At 37.2% G+C, this 26,004-nt stretch overlaps 1 protein-coding gene and 1 pseudogene across 4 annotated transcripts in view; both read right to left on the bottom strand.

Moving 5' to 3' along the window:
• The window catches only part of MICU1 (mitochondrial calcium uptake 1), a 204,393-nt gene that overhangs the window by 124,650 nt on the left and 53,739 nt on the right, over positions 1-26,004 (bottom strand). For all 3 annotated transcript variants that reach the window (XM_079137084.1, XM_079137086.1, XM_079137085.1), the window contains 2 exons: positions 17,235-17,409; positions 4,939-5,101 (listed from right to left, as the gene is read on the bottom strand). In XM_079137084.1, the coding sequence (XP_078993210.1) occupies positions 4,939-5,101; positions 17,235-17,409 (338 nt within the window). The remainder of the gene's footprint in view (positions 1-4,938; positions 5,102-17,234; positions 17,410-26,004) is intronic.
• Positions 5,434-6,285, bottom strand: LOC306659521 (bax inhibitor 1-like; annotated as a pseudogene). Its single transcript has one exon. The product of its transcript is annotated as a bax inhibitor 1-like (transcript).

The following is a 26,004-nucleotide window of genomic DNA, read 5'->3' as shown; positions in this document are numbered from 1 at the left end:
CACAGTGCCTGGCAAGTCAAAACTGTTTTCAATGTGCTTAGACTTCAGAACTTTTGTTCTAGAAGCTCAAGATGACATGACACATTAATTTTTGGAAAAAGAATACCATAGTCTATATAAATACAGTTCATTGTTAACTCTACACCAGAAGTTATCCAATTTTTCTGCAAAAGGATGGAAAGTAAATATTTCAGGTTTATGGGCCACATTTGGTCTATGTTGCAACTACTGAACTCAGTTATTATAGCTCAAAAGTTGGCATACATAAATAAGTGACCATGGCTATGTTTATAAAATTTCTTGCAAACACTGAAATTTAAATTTCATATAATTTTCAGGTGTCACAAAATATTCTTGTGATTCATTTAAAAATGTACCAACCATTCTGTGCCATGGGCCATATAGAAACAGCAGGTGGTTGTAGTTAGTTATCTCTTACTGCAGGGAAAGTAAATTCTCCAGGGGAGTAAAAACAAAAGTACAACACATAGTAGATAAGTGGAGAAAATATTACTGCAAAAATGTTTTAAAATATATTTATTGTACTATGTAATCAAGTGTAAAATAATGTGTCACTAACTAAAAGTACTCTAGGTAAGAAAATCATTAAAGTCATTAAGGATCATCCTAGGGAGACTATAGGGTACAGGATAACTAAATCACAGTAAGATCTGTTACTCTTTTTCATCTCTCATAAAGAAGATGCATAGGATCTGGCAGTTGGAGGTGAGCAAAGAGAAACAAGGATCCTTTTTACAATAGGGTACACTTTGCTCTGACCAAAGCTCAAGTTTTCTATAAGGAACATTTAAATCTCTCCCCATGCCACAGGTTACAAGACTTCAGGTTTATGGGTCACATTTGCCTAGCTATGCAGAACTGGTTACAAAAACAACAGCCAGAGTCACTCAAAACCTAGCGCTTCAAGCAACCACCCAATTCACTACCCTCAGGGATGGTGATGTCATATAGACTTTAAGGAAAGAGAAATGAAATGCGTTCAAGTCACAGAAAAAAATTTCCCTTTCAATGTGCTTCCTGCTTAACTATGGCTACTCAATTTTTTTTATATTCAGTACAGAAGTATTCTCACTCAACATTTCACTAAAATTCATCAGCTCTATACTCATTTCAAAACAGCTTAATTTTAGGGCTTCATGTAGTCTGTGCTTCATAATTATTTTTGAACAGTTCTAAAACTAAAACTTACAAATTTAGATCTCATGGGTATCCTAGGATACAGTATGTGTGAAGTCATGACAAAACAAAATTGAAATATGAGCTGTTGGCTACAGTCCAGCCATATGATAGAAATACGAACCATAAAAAAACCTATAGACTCACTGTTCTTTATTTCAACTCGTAAGAATAATATACTTTACTTCTGCTACATCAACATTTGTGAGAATTCCAGGTCATAAACAAATGAAAAGAAAATCAATTTTTCAATGAATTTCATTTTTAAAAATATTTTTTAGTTGTCAATGAACCTTTATTTTACTTATTTATATGTGGTGCTGAGAATCGAACCCAGTGCGTTGCACACGCCAGGTAAGTGTGACAACCCCACTTGCCTCAGTTACAACTCCAACTCTGAATTTCATTTTAATGTATCAGAATTTTCCCTCATGATTATAACCTTAGAAGAAGAAATTATTTCTTATTCTGGCTTTTTATGAAAAAGAAAAATGTACTTGGCATCTGAGATATTTAGCAACAATTACAATTACAAAATGCAACTGGGGATGCAGCTTAGTGTAAAGCACTTGCCAAGCATGCACAAGCCCTAGGTTTAATTCCTAACACCACAAAAACAGTCAAACAAACAAAATGCAAGAATATATTGAAGACATGCATAATACATAATGATTTCTAAAGGGATAAAAATAATACTCCTTATGATAAATTAACTTTAGTGGTCTGTCTAAAATGTCTTTTTTTCATTGTCTCAACAGAAACACATTCGTCTTTAAAAGTTACTGATACAAATGAGATTTTATCTAAACAGTTGATTTTTATAGAAACAAAAATATTTTACTATCATAAAAACCAGGAAATATCTTCCAATTCTTTTCTCTACTTAACTCTCTTCCACATCTCACAAAACAAGGCCCTGAAATAAATTTAAAGAATCTAAACCTAAAGTTTAATGTTTATTTTAAAAGACTGGTTACTCTATGACACCAAGAATTAATTACTGCATCCTGGAATCCATAGCAGATGGTTAGTCAACCAACACTTGTAGAATTATTTATTTTTATTTTTATTTTTTGGGTACCAGGGATTGAACTCAGGGGCACTCAATCACTGAGCCACATCCCCAGCCTTATTCTGTATTTTATTTAGAGACAGGGTCTCACTGAGTTGCTTAGTACCTCATTTTTGCTGAGGCTGGCTTTGAACTCTTGATCCACCTGCCTCAGCCTCCAAAGCCACTGGGATTACAGTCGTGTGCCACTGTACCCAGCAACACTTGTAGAATTAATATATGTGAAGTCTATTAGAAAATAAAGGAACATACAAAGAATAATAAAATACTTTCTTATGTCAACATCTAGAGAGTTATCACTTTGGTAGCTTCCTTTTCAGATGCTCTCAATGTATTTTCTACATGGGTGAAATACAAAGGATAGAGGGAATGTTCAACACTACCACAAGAATATGATAAGTAAAATCCAGAACATGGGAAATTCTGTAATACAAATGACCTCTGTTCTTTCACAATAACAGAGTCTAGTTTTTAAAAGGCAGGGAATCATGTGGAAGGACTAGGAAAAGTAAAACAGAGGAGAAAGAAAAGTAAACTGCTGGGTGTGTTATGAGCTGATTATCACTATAGACAAACTGAGTTCCATTCCCCTGGGCCTGAGAATCCAAGTAGTTTTTATATCAGAATTGATCACTCAACACAATGGAGAAGAGAGTACAGTATGAGCATCAAATATATTTATGTTTCATATACACCTTGTACACAGAGCCTGAAGGTAATTTTATATGACATTTGTAGTACATCTGTGTTTTGACTGTAACCCACCATACAAGGTCAAATTTGGAATTTTCTACTTGTGACATGATGTTGGCACTCAAAACATTTTGGAGCATTTTGGAGATTTTAGATTCGGGATGCTTAACCTGCACTGGCTTTTATATTTACCTATGAAGTTACCTTTACTGGTGTTTAATATGTTTTATTTCTTTTTTTGGTTTTTACTGTCTAATGTCCTTTTACTTCAACCTAAAGTACTCCCTGTAATATTTTTTAAGCATTTTTAGTAGGTGAGCTCTATTAGCAACTAACTGTTTATTTGGAAATATCAGAATTTCTCCTCCTGGAACTCCTACTGTACATGTGCTGGTACACAGCATGGTGTCCTACCTGGGCTTCCTCAAGGATGGTTTCTGTCAAGTTATTTTGTTCCTGTTAATGGGTCAAACTTTCTTCTTTATTGATATGATGTGTGTATTTTGAACATTATACTGAGATAACTCTGGAAACCAGGGTCTCTCCATTCTCCACAGTTTGGTGTGTTACTTGTTGAAGACTCCAATCATGAAGTCTTTATAGTGACTTTTCCAAAGTATTCTTATAAAGACAGTATTCTTTGTAATATATCATTCTGCAGTTTCTGTTCTATTATCTAAGAAGTGGGAAGGTGGACTTATAAAGATTTCCTTAAATACTGTAGCAAAAAAGAATGGAAAACAAAAAAAAAAAATCTCAACCAGTATTTGCCGACTGGCTCTTAGCTCAGGTGTAACATTTAGTTAGGCTACCTATAACTCTGACTTGAATTTTACCTTTTCCTTGCATCGAGTCAAATATAAGTAAAAGACACAAACCCACTAAAATCTTTTCCAATTACTTCTGTACCAGAGCATGCATGCTGAACTCCAAATTCTTCAGCATATAACCCTTCAAAAGTTCATCCTTTCCAGGATGTTTAGTATATATGCTGCTTGGCATAGTTGGCTATGGGCAGAATACTGCATATCTTTAATAGGAAGCCACTGAAGTCCTGGATGAGAGAAACAAAGGGCAAGCTTTTGTGCTAGTTAGTATCTCAGGGAACTTCTGAACAAGTCAAAATGTATAATCAAAACTTTTTGAGAACAACTTGTATTGCTCACCTCCCTTCCTCCCAAAGTTAAGCCACACTGGGAACAGAATTGCTGTTCCTATGGCTGCTGATGAACTGAGAAATAGGATGGGAGGCAAAAATGCCACAAAGCTTTGTCACTAAAATTTAGCAGGTTCTTTCCTCAGTGACAACTCCCCCGATTATATACTAATTAGCTGGCAGAATTCCAAAAATGTTGATTTTTGTCTGTTTTCCAGCTTACTGTTTGTTTCAGTAGAAGCAACCTACTTGATCCTTTTTCCTACAGTGTCTCCCAGATACATTCTTAAATTTTTATTTTCTTTCCACACACCTTCTTTATTCAGATTGTTTCCTCTAAATAAGACATCCTTTCCCCTATTGTTTACTTGTCTTTTATTCAAACCTACAAAATTTCTCTAAAGAGCATCCTCCAAACTTCCACATTGAGCTAAGTGGCTCTTCTTTCTACTGCCACAGGACTTCTATATAATATTCTTCTACAAATTCTTGAAATTACCTATTGCTGTCTTTATTTCCCTCACTAAAAAATAAATTAATAGTAGTCACATGTATATTACACTGACCTCAGGGACGTTCTCATTACAGGTAATAAATTTCAGCCAGAAAGGCACAATCTCCTTAGTTCCTACTCCTTACCAGACTGAACTATAGGCTCCCCTGTTTTGTACTTCTAAAGTCCAGTACAATACCTGACATTCAATAATTTCACAGTGAACATAATTATGTCATGGAACTATAAAATTTTGTGCAACACAGATGCAAAATATCCTATAACAAAATAAGTATCACAATCTTATTTTTCACTGTAGCATCTTACGTTCTGGCTGTTTTTCATTGGGTGTTATGGATCGCACAAAATCTTGTGGAGTCATGAACACTTCTGCTTCACCAGGCTCATTGATTACTTTCAAGGTGGCAAAATATCGGAAGATTTTGTCTGGTGTGGAGTAGGCTCGAATCCTATTTTCATATTCCATCACCTAAAATTAGAAATATAAAGTGTTACTATATTTAAGCAATATTCGTATACTCTCATATTTAATGCTCATTAATTTTCATACATATCTTATTTTGGGGAAACTTTTGTTACTTCTCTTTCTGCAATGGGATTTTTTTATATTACAAATAAGCCTGATTTGAAATTTTTAAAATTTTTCTTGTAACATATCATTCATAACCCAGTTGAAGCCATGCTCATGTAACTTTTGTTTAGAACTTTTTTTCAAGAATTGTTTAATTTTTTAAATAATTGAAAACTAGCAAAAATTTAAAACACCGTAAGAATTCAAAAGGTAATATGGTACAACGCCATATATATGATAGTCTATAGTTTCTTTTTTTTTTCTGACGCTTTTTATTATCACAGAACATGCCACCTGTAATGTGTGCAAAAAGGACAGGAGGGGTGGAGGGAGAGGAAGTCAAAGTAGGAAAAGCTGGATGGTCATTTCACTTCTTCTCTTTCTTTTTGTCCTTCTCATTCATAGCCAGGATCATCATGAGTTTTCTGAAGAGAGTAATGAAATCTAAGAAGAGATCAATGTAGTGCCAGATATAATCCTTATCGCCATTTTCAGTCTTTTCAATAATGAATTGAATATCAAAAAGGACAAAGCCACACATGACCACCAGTTCCAAATAAGGTTTGCCTGGAAGAGCCAAATGGATCCAAAGAAAAGATTCCCCAAGGAAGACAAGAGCATCAGGCTCATGGCTGACATCAAGATACCTCCCAGGAAGAGGTAGCTTTGGCGCCTGGCACAGTGCACTCAGGGTAAAGCAGGTGAAGATCATTGCTGTGCCCATGAAAGCAGTGGGAAGGATGCTAGGATTGACAGCAATGCACAACTCCAGAGCAGGGCCCAGGCCAAGTCATAAGGAAAGCAAATCCGGCAAGAAGTCCCAGTCTTTTCTGCTCAGTTTCACGGCTATGAGGTGTTGCCATCAGTCATATCATTAACCCCAGGGAGCCCAAGGCAGAGAGCAGACCAGCCTGAATGAAATGAGTGACCACATGGACACAGGCTCCTGCAGATGCCAGAAACATACAAAGAGCAAAACTGGCATCGACCTTCTTCAAGTGCTTCTGTGTCGAGGGGGTTATATGTGAAAATTTTTAAAGTGCACAAAACTTGATCTGATCAAATATGTTCATGGTTCTAGAATCTGTGTGACACAGCCTCTGCTCTTCTTAACTCACCACTCAGGAGCCTACCAGTTCTTCTAACACCAGATGTGCTCTTCTACAGGTTCTTAAATACCAAGTTTTTGAAAAAGGGATTGAGTTTACTGTTCTAACTTTTATGTAATTTCCTGAATTCTAAAAGAAAACAGACTTGAAAGTTCATGGCTGTGAATAATTATCAGGCCTTAAGAGACAAAGTACATTAAATGATGGCATAGAAAAATAAAATCACATATCATGGAAACTCAAAATTTTAACAGGTCGGAAACAAGAGGCTTTACTTTTTACTACAAGATTAAGCAAACCGCTAGTGATCATACAGTGTTATTTAGAAAGGAATAGAGTTGGGATGCACACAAGCAAATATTTGGCAACAAAATCAAGTATGTCAGGGCTGGGGTTGTAGCTCAGTGGTAAAGCGCTTGCCTAGCAAGTGTGAGGCACTGGGTTCGATCCTCAGCACCACATAAAAAATAAATAAATAAAATAAAGGTATTGTGTTCATCTACAACTAAATTTTTTTTTTAAATCAAATATGTCATACATTTAACTAACAGTGTGTCATGTTACGATGATATTTCGTTCCCTTATGTGGCATACAAGCCCCTATTCTAAGCATGGAGCATATAAAATACTATACTGAATCACATACTACTTTGGTGAATTTTGAACGCTGAGGTGGCCAAAAATAATACTATTTTATACATGGGGTACAGAATGTATCAAGGCAATAAAACCTAAAAAACCCATCAATTCACTAATATTAATAAAAACATTAATGTTCTGTAATTTGTCACATCAACACAGCAAGTTCTGTACAGATCAGCCCTGATTAGATGTCACTTTGGGGTCACTGGGAGTAACTGTTTAACAATTGTTTCAATATCACTACCAGATGTCCTTTTAGCAATTGAGGCAAGACTGCTAATTTATAACTAAATGTCACAAAAATTCAGTGCTTTTTAAAATATATTTTTTAGTTGTTGATGGACCTTTATTTTATTTACTTGTTTATATGTAGTGCTGAAAATCAAACCCAGTGCCTCATATATGCCAGGCAAGTGCTCCACCACTGAGTCACAACGCCAGCCTGCTCACTGCTAACCTGCATTAAAATCTGAATAGATTTCAGAGAAGACTTTATCAAAAGACTGAACACTGGCAAACAATAAGGAACTTTTCAACTCCTTAGAAGTTTAAGGACTTAGTCACATGTCATATAAAAAGCATTTTATATTAAACTACAACTATATGCTGGTAATACTGACTACAGAAGAAATACCTTTCTCTAGGCCATTCATATTTCTTCCTCTGAACAGCAAAAATAACAAGGAGAAAGTCTGAAATGTTTTATGTTATATAAGCTGTAACTATTGCCAAAGAGGACTTTGTGAACTAAAATATTAAGTCAATCATATACAAGGTAGAAAGATAACATGTAAGTTAAGGATCTTAAAATTGAACAATCCAGATTCCTTATTATAAAAGTCACTAAATTATGTTGTTGAAAATTATTAATTTGATCACAATTTGTGCTATTACATGCACATTTTGCTATATCATTAATATAAACCAATGGTTGTAAGTTTTATTTTAAAAAAATAGGTCAAAGAAAGTAAGAGATCTAATGTACTCCCATACTGGTAAAATGAAGTATAGACATACTATACAGTGTGTGTATGTGTGTATGTGTTGGTGTGTACTTAGCGTTTTATCTTGGAGATTGTTTCATATCAAGTTATGTGGAGCTGCCTCCTTTAAGTGACTAAGTTAGATGGAATACTAAAACTAATAAACATTTCACGATACAGGAGCTTGGGTTGTGGCTCAGCAGTTGAGTGAACACCTAGTATATATGAGACACTGGGTTCGATCCTCAGCACCACATAAAAAATAAATAAATAAGATAGAGGTACTATGTCCATCTACAACTAAAAAAATATAAAAAAAATATTTCAGAATACAGCATGTAAAATGAAATAACAAAGGCTTAGAACCAAAAGTAAACTATTGAGGGATTTTGGAACATTCGATCTAGAGAAAAGATAAGGGAATCATGATAGTTCTTTCAATCATTTACCAAATTTTCTTGAGTATCATTATATCAAGACACACATCTTTAATAAAATTGCCCAACTTAGATCAAAATTTGGGCATTATTTTTTTATATGAACTATATTCAAGAGTAGCCAGATAGTAATTACAACCAAACAATAGGTGATGGACAGTTTTTTTAAAAAATATTTTGTAGTTGTCAATGGATCTTTATTTTTTAATTTTAATTGAAAATCATAAATTTACATAGGGCAATATTGTTTGATTCATTCTGTTATTTTTTCCCTTCATCCCCACCCCTACCACCCCTCTTTTCCCTCTATACAGTCCTTCCTTACTCCATTCTTACCACCCAACTTATCCCTAACCCTAAAACTAACCCTAACCCTAACACTAATCCCTCCTACCCCCCCTTATATGTCCTCATCCGCTTATCAGCGAGATCATTCGTCCTTTAGTTTTTTGAGATTGGCTTATCTCACTTAGCATGATATCCTCCAATTTCATCCATTTGCCTGCAAATGCCATGATTTTATCATTCTTCATGGCTGAGCAATATTCCATTGTATATATATGCCACATTTTCTTTATCCATTCATCAACTGAAGGGCATCCAGGTTGGTTCCACAATCTGGCTATAGGGAATTGAGCAGCTATGAACATTGATGTGGCTGTATCTCTGTAGTATGCTAATTTTAAGTCCTTTGGGTATAAGCCAAGGAGTGGGATAGCTGGGTCAAATGGCGGTTCCATTCCAAGCTTTCTGAGGAATCTCCACACTGCTTTCCAGAGTGGCTGCACTAATTTGCAACCCCACCAGCAATGTATGAGTGTACCTTTTTCCCCACATCCTCGCCAACACCTATTGTTGCTTGTGTTCTTGATAATCGCCATTCTAATTGGTGTGAGATGAAATCTTAGGGTAGTTTTGATTTGCATTTCTCTTATTATTAAAGATGGTGAACATTTTTTCATATATATGTTGATTGCTTATACATCTTCTTCTATGAAGTGTCTGTTCATTTCCTTAGCCCATTTGTTGATTGGATTGTTTGTATTCTTGGTGTAGAGTTTTTGAGTTCTTTATAGATTGTGGAAATTAGCGCTCTATCTGAAGTATGAGTGGCAAAGATATTCTCCCACTCTGTAGGCTCTCTGTTCACATTACTGATAGTTTTCTTTGCTGAGAGAAAGCTTTTTAGTTCGAATCTATCCCAGTGGTTGATTCTAGCTTTTATTTCTTGTGCTATGGGAGTCCTGTTAAGGAAGTCTGATCCTAAGCCAACAAGTTGAAGGTTTGAACCTCCTTTTTCTTCTATAAGATGCAGGGTCTCTCATTTGCTTCCAAGGTCCTAATCCATTTTGAGTTGAGTTTCGTGCAGGGTGAGAGATAGGGATTTAGTTTCATTCTGTTGCATATGGATTTCCAGTTTTCCCAGCACCATTTGTTGAAGAGGCTATCTTTTCTCCATTGCATATTTTTGGCCCCTTTGTCTAGAATGAGAAAATTGTATTTATTTGGTTTTGTGTCCATGTCCTCTATTCTGTACCATTGATCTACCTATTTTGGTACCAATACCATGCTGTTTTTGTTACTATTGCTTTGTAATAGAGTAGAAGATCTAGTATTGCGATACCCCCTGCTTCGCTCTTTCTACTGAGGATTGCTTTAGCTATTCTGGGTTTCTTATTCTTCCAGATGAATTTCATAATTGCTTGCTCTATTTCTGTAAGGTACATCATTGGGATTTTAATTGGAATTGCATTGAATCTGTATAGCACTTTTGGTAGTATGACCATTTTGACAATATTTATTCTGCCTATCCAAGAACATGAGAGATCTTTCCATCTCCTAAGGTTTTCTTTAATTTCTTTCTTAATTGTTCTGTAGTTCTCATTGTAGAGGTCTTTCACCTCTTTTGTTAGATTGATTCCCAAGTATTTTATTTTTTTCGATGCTATTGTGAATGGGGTAGTTTTCCTAATTTCTCTTTCTGAAGATTCATCACTTATGTATAAGAATGCATTGGATTTATGAGCATTGATCTTGTAACCTGCTACTTTACTGAATTCATTTATGAGTTCTAAGAGTTTTCTGGTGGAATTTCCAGGTTCCTCTAAATATATAATCATGTCATCAGCGAACAGGGATAGTTTGAGTTCCTCTTTTCCAATTCGTATCCCTTTAATTTCTTTGGTTTGTCTAATTGCTCTGGCTAGAGTCTCAAGAACAATATTGAATAGAAGTGGTGAAAGAGGGCATCCCTGCCTTGTTCCAGTTTTTAGGGGGAATGCTTTCAGTTTTTCACCATTTAGAATGATATTGGCCATGGTCTTAGCGTAGATGGCCTTTACAATGTTAAGGAATGTTCCCACTACCCCAATTTTCTCTAGTGTTTTGAGCATGAAGGGATGCTGTATTTTATCGAATGCTTTTTCTGCATCTATTGAAATAATCATGTGATTCTTAACTTTTAGTCTGTTGATATGGTGAATGACATTTATTGATTTCCAGATGTTGAACCAACCTTGCATCCCTGGGATGAAACCCACTTGATCATGGTGCACTATCTTTTTAATATATTTTTGTATGCGATTTGCTAAAATTTTGTTGAGAATTTTTGCATCGATATTCATTAAGGATATTGGTCTGAAATTTTCTTTCCTCGATGTGTCTCTGTCTGGTTTAGGTATCAGGGTGATATTGGCTTCATAGAATGAGTTTGGGAGGGTTCCCTCCTCTTCTATTTTATGGAATACTTTGAGAAGTATTGGAATGAGCTCTTCTTTAAAGGTTTTGTAGAACTCGGCTGAGAACCCATCTGGTCCCGGACTTTTCTTTGTTGGTAGGCTTTTGATGACCTCTTCTATTTCATTGCTTGAAATTGATTTATTTAAGTTGTGTATGTCCTCCTCGTTCAGTTTAGGTAATTCATATGTCTCTAGAAACTTCTTGATGTCTTCAAGGTTTTCTGTTCTGTTGGGAGTATAGATTTTCAAAATAGCTTCTAATTATGTTTTGTATTTCACTCGTGTCTGTTGTGATATTTCCTTGTTCATTCTGAATTTTAGTAATTTGAGTTTTCTCCCTCTTTCTCTTTGTTAGTGTGGCTAAGGGTTTATCAATTTTGTTTATTTTTTCAAAGAACCAACTATTTATTTTGTTAATTTTTCCAATTGTTTCTTTTGTTTCAATTTCGTTGATTTCGGCTCTGATTTTAACTATTTCCTGTCTTCTAGTACTTTTGGTGTTAGTCTGCTCTTCTTTTTCTAGGGTTTTGAGCTGTAGTGTTAAGTTGTTTATTTGTTGATTTCTACTTCTTTTGTTGAATGCGCCCCATGAAATAAATCTTCCTCTAAGTACTGCTTTCACAGTGTCCCAGAGATTTTGATATGATGTGTCTTTGTTCTCGTTTACTTCTAAGAATGTTTTTATTTCCCTCCTGATGTCTTCTGTTATCCATTCACCATATAATAGTGAATTATTTAATCTCCAGTTATTGGAGAAGTTTCTGTTTTTTATTCTGTCATTTATTTCTAATTTCAATCCATTATGATCTGATAGAGTACAAGGTAGTATCTCTATCTTCTTGTATTTGCTAACAGTAGCTTTGTGGCATAAGACATGGTCTATTTTAGAGAAGGATCCATGTGCTGCTGAGAAGAAAGTGTATTCTTTCTTTGTTGGATGGTATATTCTATATAAGTCGGTTAAGTCTAAATTGTTGATTTTGTTATTGAGATCTATGGTTTCTTTATTCAAGTTTTGTTTGGACGATCTATCCAGTGGTGAGAGAGGTGTGTTAAAATCACCTAGTATTATTGTGTTGTGGTCTATTTGATTTCTGGAATTGAGAAGGATTTGTTTGATGTACATGGATGAGCCAATGTTCGGGGCATAGATATTTATGATTGTTATGTCTTGCTGATTTATGCTTCCCTTAAGCAGTATGTAATGTCCTTCTTTATCCCTTCTGACTAGTTTTGGCTTAAAGTCCACATTATCTGAAATGAGGATGGATACTCCAGCTTTTTTGCTGTGTCCGTGTGCATGGTATGTTTTTTCCCATCCTTTCACCTTAGTCTATGGTATCTCTTTCTATGAGATGAGTCTCTTGCAGGCAGCAAACTGTTGGATTTTTCTTTTTAATCCATTCTGCCAGTCTATGTCTTTTGATTGATGAGTTCAGGCCATTAACATTCAGGGTTATTATTGTGATATGATTTGTATTCCCAGTCATTTGACTCATTTTTGTTTTTTTGACATGATTTGGTTTCCCCTTTATTTGGCTATTCCTTTAGACTAGTTCCTCCCGTTGCTGATTTGCATTGTTGTTTTTCTTCTCTTCCTCATGGAATATTTTGCTGAGAATGTTCTGCAATGCTGGCTTTCTTTTTGTAAATTCCTTTAGCTTTTGTTTATCATGGAAGGATCTTATTTCATCGTCAAATCTGAAAGTAAGTTTTGCTGGGTATAAGATTCTTGGTTGGCATCCATTTTCTTTCAGGGCTTGCAAAATGTTGTTCCAGGCCCTTCTAGCTTTTAGGGTCTGGATTGAAAAACCTGCTGATATTCTTATTGGTTTCCCCCTGAATGTAATTTGATTCTTTTCTCTCGCGGCCTTTAAAATTCTGTCTTTATTTTGTATGTTAGGTATCTTCATAATAATGTGCCTTGGTGTGGGTCTGTTGTAATTTTGTATATTTGGAGTCCTATAAGCCTCCTGTACTTGGTTTTCCATTTAATTCTTCAGATCTGGGAAATTTTCTGATATTACTTCATTGAATAGATTGTTCATTCCTTTGGTTTGTTTCTCTAAGCCTTCCTCAATCCCAATAATTCTTAAATTTGGCCTTTTCATGATATCCCATAATTCTTGTAGATTCTGTTCAAGATTTCTTACCATCTTTTCTGTTTGGTCAACCTTGTTTTCAAGAGTAAATATTTTGTCTTCAATATGTGAGGTTCTGTCTTCCAGGTGTTCTATCCTATTGGGTATGCTTTCTATGGAGTTTTTAACTTGGTTTATTGTTTCCTTCATTTCAAGGATTTCTGTTTGGTTTTTCTTCAATATCTCTAACTCTTTATTGAAATGATATCTTGTTTCCCGTATTTGCTCCTTTAACTGTTGATTGGTGCGATCATTTAATGCCTGCATTTGTTCTTTCATCTCCTCGTTTGCTTCCCTGATTGTTTTAATTATGTACATTCTAAACTCCCTTTCTGACATTTCTTCTGCTGTGCTGTCATTGGGTTTTATTGATGTAGTATCTAGGTTTGTTTGGGACATTTTCTTCCCTTGTTTTCTCATATTGGTCAGATGTCAGTGGGACTTTGTGATATTGCAGAATTCTTCCATTGGTTTATAGTGTCCCTGTAGATTTCCAGTGTCTCACCTTCCTGCCTTCAGTAGCCTGAAGTCTTGGAGTAACTTGATAATGCAGTGCTTCCAAGGAAAGCTGCCCCTAGCCCGCTACTGGTTCCAGGACTTGGAGCTGGCTCTGTGTGGAAAGGCTCTCACTGGGGGGCCTGCTCCGAGAAGCTAGCCTGGAAAGGCGCTTCCCGCGGGATGGGGCCGGGCTGCGGGCTGCTTGTGGAAGACCCTGGCTGCCCTGTCCTGGTCCCTGAAGCAACCTGCAGGCAGGAACTCACCACCCTGGTTCAGGGACTTGAAGCTTGGTTCTGTGCAGAAAGGCTCTCACTGGGGGGCCTGCTCCGAGATGCTGGAGAATCTGGCCCTGTGGGAGAAGCCCACGGCCGAAGTGCACACAGCTGCCTGGGGAAGACTCTAGCTGCCCTGCCCTACTCTAGTAAGCCACCCGAATCTGGGCCTGCCACCCAGGCAGCGCTTCACTGGGTGGGGGAGTCTCACCCTGTGGCTCTGTTTTAGTCCGAGTCTCTCAATGCCTCCCCTTCTCGAATCCTGTGTTCTGGAGCGACTGGAGATGCAGTCACCCTCTAGTCCGCCATCTTGGATCGCCCCGTGGAAAAAGACTGTGGTGGGGGGGTGGGGGGGAGGGCAGGGGGCAGGTCCGCCTGGAGAGGTCTCTGGCTGCCTTGCCCTGGTCCCAAAGGCTGCTTGTGGGCCGGAGGTCACCGCTGGCTTGGGGACTTGTGGCTGGCTCTGTGTAGAGGCTCTCACTGGGCAGTCTGCTCCGAGAAGCTAGCCTGGAAAGGCGCTTCCCGCCGGATGGGGCCGGGCTGCGGGCTGCTTGGGGAAGTCCCTGGCTGCCATGTCCTGGTCCCTGAAGCAACCCGCAGACAGGAACTTGCCGCCCTGGTTCAGGGACTTGAAGCTTGGTTCTGTGCAGAAAGGCTGGATCTTTATTTTACTTACTTACATGTGGTGCTGAGAACTGAACCCAGTGCCTCACACATGCCAGTCAAGTGCTCTACCACTGAGCTACAACCCCACCCCCCCACATGGACAGTCTTTTTAGAAAAATATTTCAATTAATATATGAAAAATATTTGATAACATTAGAATATCACCATTTGTAACCACAATGAATTAACAGATCTAACATTAAACATCAATAGCTGCTAATATCACAAAATGAAAACTAATGAGATATTAGTTGTCTCCTGATTAAAAAAAAAATCACCACTGATATTGCTACATGTATAAAATGTGTCTGACTGAGCTGCAAAATCTGCTGATATTGCTACATGTATCAAACGTGTCTGACTGAGCTGCAAAATCTAATTACTAATACTCACGTACAACAGAGAATAGAGCAACACGCTGAAATGAAGTAATAAGCATCAGTAAAATCTAGACCTCAGGGAATTTTATAGGTTAAATGATCTGGATTCTGTCACTTGGAGATTTTTATTGAACTCAGCGTTAAAACTGAGCTACACCTGCAACCCTTTTTTATTTTAAGAGGTCTCACTAAGTTGCCTGGAGCCTTGATTAATTGCTGAGGCTAGCCTCAAACTTGCAATCCACCTGCCTCAGCCTCTGATTCACTGGGATTACAGGTGTGCACCAACATGCTCAGTTCACTTGTAGATTAAGAGAATTAAAAGACATGTAAAAGACATACCATCAAAACAAAATGCGCTTGGTTGGGGTTATGGCTCAGTGGTAGAGTGCTTGCCTAGCATGCATGAGGCACTGGGTTTGATCCTCAGCACCACATAAAAATAATAAATAAAGGCTTGTGTCCCATCTGCAACTAAAAAAATAAATATATATATTTTTTTTAAAGAAAGGCAAGATTACTTTGTAAGTTCAAGGATGAACATTTGGGTGATAAAACTGTAATAATGAAAAGTCTGTTTTCTAGCTGTTCAAGATGTCCAAAGGAAAGAAGGCCAAGGGGAAGAAGCGAGGGCTGTTATGAAGAAGTAGAAGGCCAAGAAGGTGGAAAATCCTTTAAGAAAGGGCCTAACAATTTTGGCACAGGTCAGGATATCCAAAATGGACCACATTTGCTTTGTCAAATGGTCCCATTCCATCTGACTACAACAGCAAGGGGCCCTCCTCTATACTTAGCTGAAAGTTGCTCCTAAAATTAACCAGGTCACCCAGGTCTTGCACTGCCAAACAGGTACCCAGCAGTTTAAGCAGGCCCACAGATACAGACCAAAGGCAAAGTAAGAGAAAGAGCAGAAAATATTGGCCTGGACTGATAAAAAGAGCTGCTGGAAGGGCAGATGTTCCCACTAAGAGAAGGCCTGTCCTTTGAGCAGGGGTTAACACTATTACCACCTTGATAGAGAACAAGGACCCAAGTTACTGTACATGATGTGGATCCCATTGAGCCGGTTGTCTTCCTGCCTGCCTTTGTCATAAAATGAAAAAAAAAAAATCTGAGTTATTTTAACTCTGCTTTGTAAAACGTAAAGTATGGCTGTAAATGAAACTGCTAGCACAAGGTCGAGTTGAGCTTTCTTTGAATTCACTCAGGGCAAAAGAATACATAAATTTATCTTTATAGGAAAGCAGTAAAGTTGAAATAAAAAGTATTACAAAGAGTATATATGATAACATAAAGCACTGAGAAGATTCAGAAACCAAGAATCACTTGTTCAAATTCACCTCAATCAGAAATGGCTTTGGGGGCTAGAGGCATAGCTTAGTGATAAAATGCTTGCCTAGCATTAGTAAGGCCCTGGGTTTTTAATCACCAGCACTTCCCAACACCCCCAAAATTGGTGGGAATTGACAAGACATATTAAATAATTTTATCTAAATGAAAAAAAATTAGAAAAGAAGCTCTAAATTTCCCCAAGGATATTCTTGCAAATACATGTAACACAGGAAAGAAATAACCCAAGATTATTCTTGTCATATTAGTAGCTATAGTTCAACAACTGAAGCCAACTACCTGAATTTTAAGCTAAATGTCTCAGAAATTCATCTTACTGATTGTTCATCAAGAGTGTATGCTGAACTCAAATGCCTAATATCATAGGTATTATTATAATGGAACTGAAATTTTGGGGGGGAAAAGCTATATAATAGTAGGTTGTGTTAATTACACAAAATCTTGACAGCAATTTGAAGTTTATGCCATCCTCAAAGTTACTTGATTTTTGGAAGTTATTTTTCTAAAGAGAATTTATTCTCCCTTTACAACTTGATATCATAAATCAGAAATACTACAAAGAACATATGATAAGATACGCACTGAACAGAAAGCAAGAATCACTTTAGGTAGTTTAATTGAAAGAACTAAGGAAGGATATACTATCCTTATTACTCCTTTAACTTCACATTCATAAGTACCTTTGGCTTAGAACATATGGAAAATAGTAAAGAGGTAAATAGCTCAGAAGTGAATATAAACCATTTAAAATATACAATAAAACTACATTACTTTAAGATAAGGATCTAATTAACTTATAAGATTTTGTTTCATACTTTTCTGTCTCTGAATCCAGACCGTTTCTTCTTTTTGTCTTCTGGATAAGGCTCAAGACAATTATCAGCAGACTTTTTTTCATGGTTACCAACTTCCCCTTCATCTTTATTCTTTCCTTTATCACCAACGTCATTCTTTAAGTTGTTTACAAATGATGGAGATTCTGCATGGGCCCTGAATGTGCAAAAGAGAAATCCAGATTAATCATGAAGGTCTGTTTATTAGCACAACAGGCACTCACAGATACAATTCAGCAGGAATAACAGCAATGAAATTTGTCAAAAATTCTATATGAAGAAGAGACTCAAGAAACTAACAGTAGAGCTACCACACGACCCAGCAATTCTATTTCTGGTTATATATCCAAAACAACCAAAAGCAGGATCTCAAGCAATATTTGTACACCCCGGTTCACAGCAGCACTACTCAGAGTAGTTAAAACATGGCAACAACCCAACTGTCTACTACTAGATGAATGGATAAATAAAATGTGTGTGTGTGTGTGTAATGGACTATTATTCAGTCTTAAAAAGAAAAACAAAAAGACAATGTACATCCACTTTTATAAGAGTTACTTAGAGTAGTTAAATTCATAGAAATGGAAAGTAGAATGGTGGTTACAGGGGCTGAGGGAGAATAGGAAAGTTTTTTTTTTTTAAACATTTTATATATATATATATATATATATATATATACACTTTTTTTTTTTTAGTTGTAGGTGGATACAATACCTTTATTTTATTTTTATGTAGTGCTGAGTATTGAACCCAGGGCCTCACTCATGCTAGGTGGGTACTCTACCACTGAGCCCCAGCCCCAGCCCCAGGAAAGATTTTTTAATGAGTACAATGTTTACTTTTTGCAAGATGAAAAACAGGTTCTAGAGACCTGTTTCACAATGAACAAACTTATAATCAAAGTACACACTTAAAAATGGTTCTGTGATGGTATATTTTATGTTAATCTGTCTCTTACTATAATTATAAAAGTACATAAATAAAGAAGAAACAGAAACCCACAAGAATGAAAAGCATGTATTCCTTCCCTCCCTCCCTCTCTCTCTCTCTCTCTCTCTCTCTCTCTCTCTCTCTCACACACACACACACACACACGCACACACAATTCTATATGAAGATCTGCTGGGTTTTCCAGATTCATTCAATCATCAACAGCAAACAAAAACCACCATCATAGCTTATAAAGCTTTTCCAGACAACCTTAGCCAAGGTAATGATGCCTTTATTCCTTCAAACTCATACTCTTCTTAATGTTTGAATAACATATAAACTAGTGTTATATATAGTTACTTATGTTTTTTTAGACTCTATCTTGCTCTTCAACTATTAGGTGAAATCGAAAGACACTGGTTTTACAAATCAAAAATTGTCAAGTATCAGCAATTTGATATGGTTCACCCTAACAGATAACATCATTAATAAGAGACTAGCTATCTTTTTCTTTTTAGTTGCCCAGTGCTTTACACAAAGAAAGCAGGCAATGTGAGTGACTGATTAAGGAATACCAATTTAAGTCCTCAGTATGAAGACCAGAAAGGGAGGTGAAGAACAGTAAACTGGGAATAAAGTACTGGAACAGAAGAAAATTCTTACTGTATTATTCAGAGAAGGTTTAAATTAACAATTCTTATTTTATTTACTTCCAAATAATATTTTCTAAACACTAACAAAGACAAAGGATTATTTGAATTCCCAAGCAAAAACAATCATTGATTTTTAAAAATTTAGCCAAAGGCTAAAGAGAAGCAAATTTTTAAGAAGTCACAATAAACTACCACATTTACTTAAGCTTCTTTCAAACATGGTTCTAAGGCAACCTTTTGAACTTTAAATTTCTTTTCAACCTTGACCAAGTGATGCTGGGTCATATAACTGTTTTATTTCCCTCTGAAGAGACTCCTGTAACTAAAAGTTGATGGATAGGCCATTAAAGCAGAGAACCAAGCTATTTATACATGGAGGCAAGAGATGCACTCATTCAATTTATCCTTCAAGAGATTAAGAGCTACACTATTTGCTAAAGTTATAAGACTGTCTTTGTCCTCAAGAAGTTTACTGTCAGAGAAAACAGACAAGTAAACCAATAAAGGAACATGTAGGGACAGAAAAGAGGGTAAAGAAAAACTTCTTGGAATGAGTGATTCATTAAATGCCTTCTAAAGAAAATTTAAATTCTACCAAAAAGTTGGGAGGCAATGGCTATTAAAAATCATCTGGAAAATGAGAAATTATACTCCATATATGTATGCTTTATCAAAATACATACATGCATTCTACTGTCATGTATAACTAATAAGAACAAATAAAAAATTTAAAAATCATCTGGGGCTGGGGAGATACCTCAGCTGGTAGGGTGCTTGCCTTGCAAGCACAAGGCCCTGAGTTCAATCCCCAGTAGCACAAAAAAAAAAAAAAAAAAAAAAAAAAAAAAAAAAAAAAAAAAATAATCTAGTATAATAGAATCTCCTAATCGCAATGGCTTTAATCACTTCAGTTAATTAACCAGTCTTAATAATATCTTCTGAAAAACTTACAATCTAATGTCCAAGCCACCCTGAAAGTTAATGTTACCCATGCAATTCTTCCCACCTTAGGAATGAATGCTTACAAGAGTCATTTTCACCCCCAGAATTATTCCCAATAGTTGAAGTCACTGCTATACTGATAAAAAAATAAAATAAGTATTACAGAACTGATAAAATGCAATGGTGTATAAAAAGAAAGCCTTTGCTTCTGGCCAGATGAATGGATAAACAAAATGTGGCACGCACATACAATGGAATACGATAAGGAAGAAAATCTTCTCACATGCTATAACCATGGCTAAACTGTGAAAACATGCTAAACGAAATAAAACAGACAAAAAAAGAATAAATATTGAATAGACGTTACATAGATAGGTACCTAGAGTAGTTGAATACAACACAGATACCTAGAATAGACAGAACATAGAATACCAGCAGGGAGAGGGACTAAAGAATTATTGTTTCATGGGTACAGAGTTTCAATTTGGGATTATTAAAAAAAAAAAAAAAAAAAACCAGGACATGGATAGTTGTAATGGCTACACAGCAACGCGAACGTACTTAATGTCACTGAGACAGACATAGTTAAAATGATAAATTATATGTAATGTATATTCTAACATAATAAAAAATATAGTACTTGAATATAATGAGGAAACAAAACTGAAAGAAAAAGTTGATGACAACTTAAGTGACAAAAAGAAGGGGTCAACCTAAAATTCTGTATCTAGTAAAAATATCCTTCAAAAGCAAAAGCAAATAAAGATATGTTCAGACAAAAGCTGACAGAATCCTTCACCAGCAAACATTCCTAGAAATACTAAAGGAAGTACTTCAGGATGAGGAAGACACTAGACAGAAATTTAGGGAGGTGAACTGCATAAAGATCTCAGCCCTGAATTCATGGGGCAGAGTCAGCAGAAAGGCCAGAGCTGCCACCCAGTGCAGGGGATATTTCCCAATCTCCAAGAAGGCGTTCAGCTTGCAGAAGGCAAATCTTCAGTCTGCTCCTTTTCAACTGAGAGCAACTTAGGACTGGACTAGAAGGAAGATGGGTTCCATCAATGAAACCCCATTGGCCCTGGTTGATATCCGCTGTTCCTACAGAAAGATGGTAACCTGTGTCTCCATGTCCTTGTTCTTCGATGGTGAGATCTCATTTCCTTGCATGATAAATCAATCACTGATTGCCAAAAGAGCTTTGAAATATAAAAATAACTTTTCAGCTTCAGAAAGATTATCTCTAAAAGTTTAGAAAGCTGAATTGATATAGAGGTCAAAGATCAGAAACTGCTTTTACTCAAAACCAGCCTGAAGTGTTATAATTAATTTTGATTATAACATGATATATTTTATCTTTAGGCACTTTTAGATTCAATAAAGGCCTTTCCTATACGTTTTAACAGATATTTTCAGAAAAGCTAGCTATTTGTAAGCAAGCAAAACTGATTTAATAAATTAGTACACTAAAGTCAGTAAATTTACACTTGTGACTGCACAAGCTAGATTCCAATTTACAAACTATTTCAAGTAAAATAATCTAAGAATGAAGGTGGGAGCTGGGTGCAGTCGGTGCATGCCTGTAATCCTAGTGTCTCAGGAGGCTGAGGCAGGAGGATCACGAGTTCAAAACCAGCCTCAGCAAAAGCAAGGTACTAAGCAACTCAGTGAGACCCTGTCTCTAAATAAAAAATACAAAATAGAGCTGGGGATGTGGCTCAGTGGTCAAGGGCCCCTGAGTTCAATCCCCAGTACTAAAAAAACAAACAAAAAAACCATGAAGGTGTGATTTATTTTAATCAGCTTCCTGCAAACACTGTGAAACATGATTACACTTCACTATATTGTTTATGATTTATTTGTGAATCTTTATTTTCTATTGATTTATGACATAAAGCTGTGGAAAGTTCCCACCATATATCAAAACAACTTCTTACAGCATGCCAGCATCAATTTTTTTTTTAAGCAAAGTCATACTAAAATAGAAATATAAAAGCATTAACAGTCATAGTCACAGCACAGGTACTATACTGCACTACAGAAGTAAGCTACAGGAATAAGCTATATGGAAGGGAGGTGGAGAAAACAGATTAGTACAACCACTATGGAAATCAGTATGGAGGTTCCTCACAACTCTAGAAGTGGATCCATCATATGACCCAGCTATACCATTCCCTCAGTGTGTATCCTAAAGAATTAAAGTCAACATACTATAGCAATATATGTACATCCATGTTTATAAACAGCAAATTTATAATAGCCAAATTATGGAACCAGCCTAGCTGTCCATCAGTGGATGAATACATAAATACACAGTACAGTTTTATCCAGCCATAAAGAATGAAACTATAGGGGCTGGGGCTGCAGCTCAGTGGTAGAGTACTTGCTTGGCAGGTGTGAGGCACTGTAATTAATAAAATAAAGATATGTATCCATCTACAACGAAAACTTTTTAAAAAAGAACAAAATTACATCGTTTGTAGAAAAATGAATAGAGTTTATGACCATTATGTTAAATGTAATAAGTCAAACTCAGAAGATCAAGGGTCTTGTGTTTCATATATAGAAGCTAGAGAGAAAAAAAAGAGGGGGAAGGTGGGGTGGCACCTCATGAAAATACAAGGGAGACCAGTAGAAAAGGGGAAGGGAACCAGAGGGAGGCAAAGAAGAAAGAGGAGGAAATGGAGAACGAAACTGACAAATTATATTGTTATATTTGTGCATGTATGAACATGTATCAGTGAATTCTACTATTATAAATAAATACAATCTACCATAAAAAATAAGGTGTAAACAAATGCAAAAAAAGGAAGGGAGGGGGTTTTCAAGATGGTGGACTAGAGGGTGGCTGCATTTCATGTTGCTCTAGGACTCAGGATTTAAGAAGAGGAGATATTGAGAGACGTGGGACCAACTCAAAGTGGCCAGGTGAGTCTCTCCCGTTTGGGAGGCGTCCCAGATGGGGTGGTAGTCCCGGAACGCAGGGAACATTGTGAAGTAGAGTTGCCCAACGAGACACCCCTCCCCCTGCTGGAGCAGTGAACTCGGACAACTGGGAGCACTGGAGAGGAGGCCACTCAGCACAATGCTTGGACTCGGAGCAACCCACAGGGGCTCCGGGCAGCTGCCCAGAGGAGGAGGCGGCGTACGGCGGGTCACTTGGACTCAGAGCAACTGCTCCTCAACTCCAGGCGACTGCCTGGAGGAGGAGAAGGAACGTGGCGGGTCACTTGGACTCGGAGGGACTGCACCAGGGCTAAGGGCGGCTGTTGGGGGGGAAGGCAGTGAGTTTCTTGGACTCGTAGCGACTGCACTGAAACTCAGGGTGGCTGCCGGGAGGAAGAGGCGTATGGTGGGTCGCTGGGATTCGGAGCGACTGTACGGGGCTCCAGGTGGCTGCTCAGAGGAGGGGCCGCATAGCCAGGCGATTAGGTGCAGAGCACGGTCCCAGGACCTAGGAGGCTTCATGGAGGAAGAGCCACACAGAGACAAGCTGAGGGGCGGAACAAAGGTTCCAGGACTGCGGGCAGCTTCTCTGAGGAGAGGCAGCCTAAGGAGACTCGTCTGCGAACGGTGAGACTCCCAGGCCCAGGAGGTAGGTCCGGGCCCCTGGGAACGTTGCAGAGGAAGGCTGCCCAGCCCAGGTAGTAGTTGTGGATTGAGTGGAACCTCTAGGAGGGAAACTGACCACTGAGACCTTCCCACCGGGTGAGTCTTCTCTGCCGGGTGAGGTTTTCCCACAAGGACAGTAAAACCAGAGACACAGGCCCAAACAGGCCTTGCCTCAGCCCGCAGCCTAGTTCCCCTTTGGATGACCATTGGTCAACAAGTGGAGGCACCTCTGCCCACTAGCAGGGAATATGCCCCACCTGAAGGCCACCACCCCTAGAGAGGCAGCTTCCTCGTGGAGCACCGCATTATCAACTTCCTCCAAGACTTCAGCCTACTGAAGGCTAAGAGGGGATATACTAGAAATCTTCAGGGACATTATAAGTCAATAGAGAAAATCTGCACTATCTCAGCAGTCCACTGATACCTGAACAATATGAGAAAACAAGGGGAAAAAATGCCCCAAACAAATCTAGATGTTACATCAATAAAATCCAATGACAGCATGGCAGAAGAAATGACAGAAAGGGACTTCAGAATGTAAATAATTAAAATGATCAGGGAAGCAAACGATGAGATGAAAGAGCAAATGCACTCACTGAATGATGAGATGAAAGAGCAAATGCAGGCACTGAATTAACAAAATAAATAGTTGGTTCTTTGAAAAAATAAACAAAATTGATAAACCCTTAGCCACGCTAACAAAGAGAAAAAGGGAGAAAACTCAAATTACTAAAATTCGGAATGAACAAGGAAATATCACAACAGACACGAGTGAAATACAAAACATAATTAGAAGCTATTTTGAAAATCTATACTCCATCGAAACAGAAAACCTCGACGACATCAACAGGTTTCTAGAGACATATGAATTGCCTAAACCGAACGAGGAGGACATAAACAATTTAAATAGACCAATTTCAAGTACTGAAATAGAAGAAGTCATCAAAAGCCTACCAAAAAAGAAAAGTCTGGGACCAGATGGGTTCTCAGCCGAGTTCTACAAAACCTTTAAAGAAGAGCTCATTCCAATACTTCTCAAAGTATTCCATAAAATAGAAGAGGAGGGAACCCTCCCAAACTCATTCTATGAAGCCAATATCACCCTGATACCTAAACCAGACAGAGACACATCGAGGAAAGAAAATTTCAGACCAATATCCTTAATGAACATTGATGCAAAAATTCTCAACAAAATTTTAGCAAATCGCATACAAAAACATATTAAAAAGATAGTGCACCATGATCAAGTGGGTTTCATCCCAGGGATGCAAGGTTGGTTCAACATCTGGAAATCAATAAATGTAATTTACCATATCAAAAGACTTAAAGTCAAGAATCACAGGATTATTTCAATAGATGCAGAAAAAGAATTCGATAAAATACAGCACCCCTTCATGCTCAAAACACTAGAAAAAATAGGGATAGTGGGAACACTCCTTAACATTGTACAGGCTATCTATGGCTAAGCCCATGGCTATTATCATTCTAAATGGTGAAAAACTGAAAGCATTCCCTCTAAAAACTGGAACAAGGCAGAGATGCCCCCTTTCACCACTTCTATTGAATATCATCCTTGAAACTCTAGCCAGAGCAATTAGACAAACCAAAGAAATTAAAGGGATACCAATAGGAAAAGAAGAACTCAAACTATCCCTATTTGCTGATGATATGATTATATACTTAGAGGAACCAGGAAATTCCACCAGAAAACTTTTAGAACTCATAAGTGAAAACAGTAAAGAGCAGGACATAAGATCAATGCTCATAAATCTAATGCATTTTTATACATAAGTTATGACTCTTTGGAAAGAAAAATTAGGAAAACTACCCCATTCACAATAGCGTTGAAAAAAATAAAATACTTGGGAATCAATCTAACAAAAGAGGTGAAAGACCTCTACAATGAGAACTACAGAACACTAAAGAAGGAAATTAAAGAACACCTTAGAAGATGGAAAGATCTCCCATGTTGTTGGATAGGCAGAATTAATATTGTCAAAATGGCCATACTACCAAAAGTGCTATACAGATTCAATGCAATTCCAATTAAAATCCCATGACATAACTTACACAAATAGAGCAAGCAATCATGAAATTCATCTGGCAGAATAAGAAACCCAGAATAGCTAAAGCAATCCTTAGAGGGAAGAATGAAACAGGGGGTATCGCAATGTCAGAACTTCAACTATACTACACAGCAATAGTAACAAAAACAGCATGATATTGGCACCAAAATAGACAGGTAGATCAATGGTACAGAATAGAGGACATGGACACAAAACCAAATAAATACAATTTTCTCATACTAGACAAAGGTGCCAAAAATATGCAATGGAGAAAAGATAGCCTCTTCAACAAATGGTGCTAGGAAAATTGGAAATCCATATGCAACAGAATGAAACTAAATCCTTATCTCTCACCCTGCACGAAACTCAACTCAAAATGGATTAGGACCTTGGAAGCAAACCAGAGACCCTGCATCTTATAGAAGAAAAAGTAGGTTCAAACCTTCACCTTGTTGGCTTAGGATCAGACTTCCTCAACAGGACTCCCATAGCACAAGAAATAAAAGCAAGAATCAATAACTGGGATAGATTCAAACTAAAAAGCTTTCT

Source organism: Sciurus vulgaris, assembly GCF_902686455.1.
Source record: "Sciurus vulgaris genome assembly, chromosome: 4".
Lineage (NCBI taxonomy): Eukaryota > Metazoa > Chordata > Mammalia > Rodentia > Sciuridae > Sciurus > Sciurus vulgaris.
Note: the sequence above shows the minus strand (reverse complement) of the source record. Positions and strands in the feature narration are given on the sequence as shown.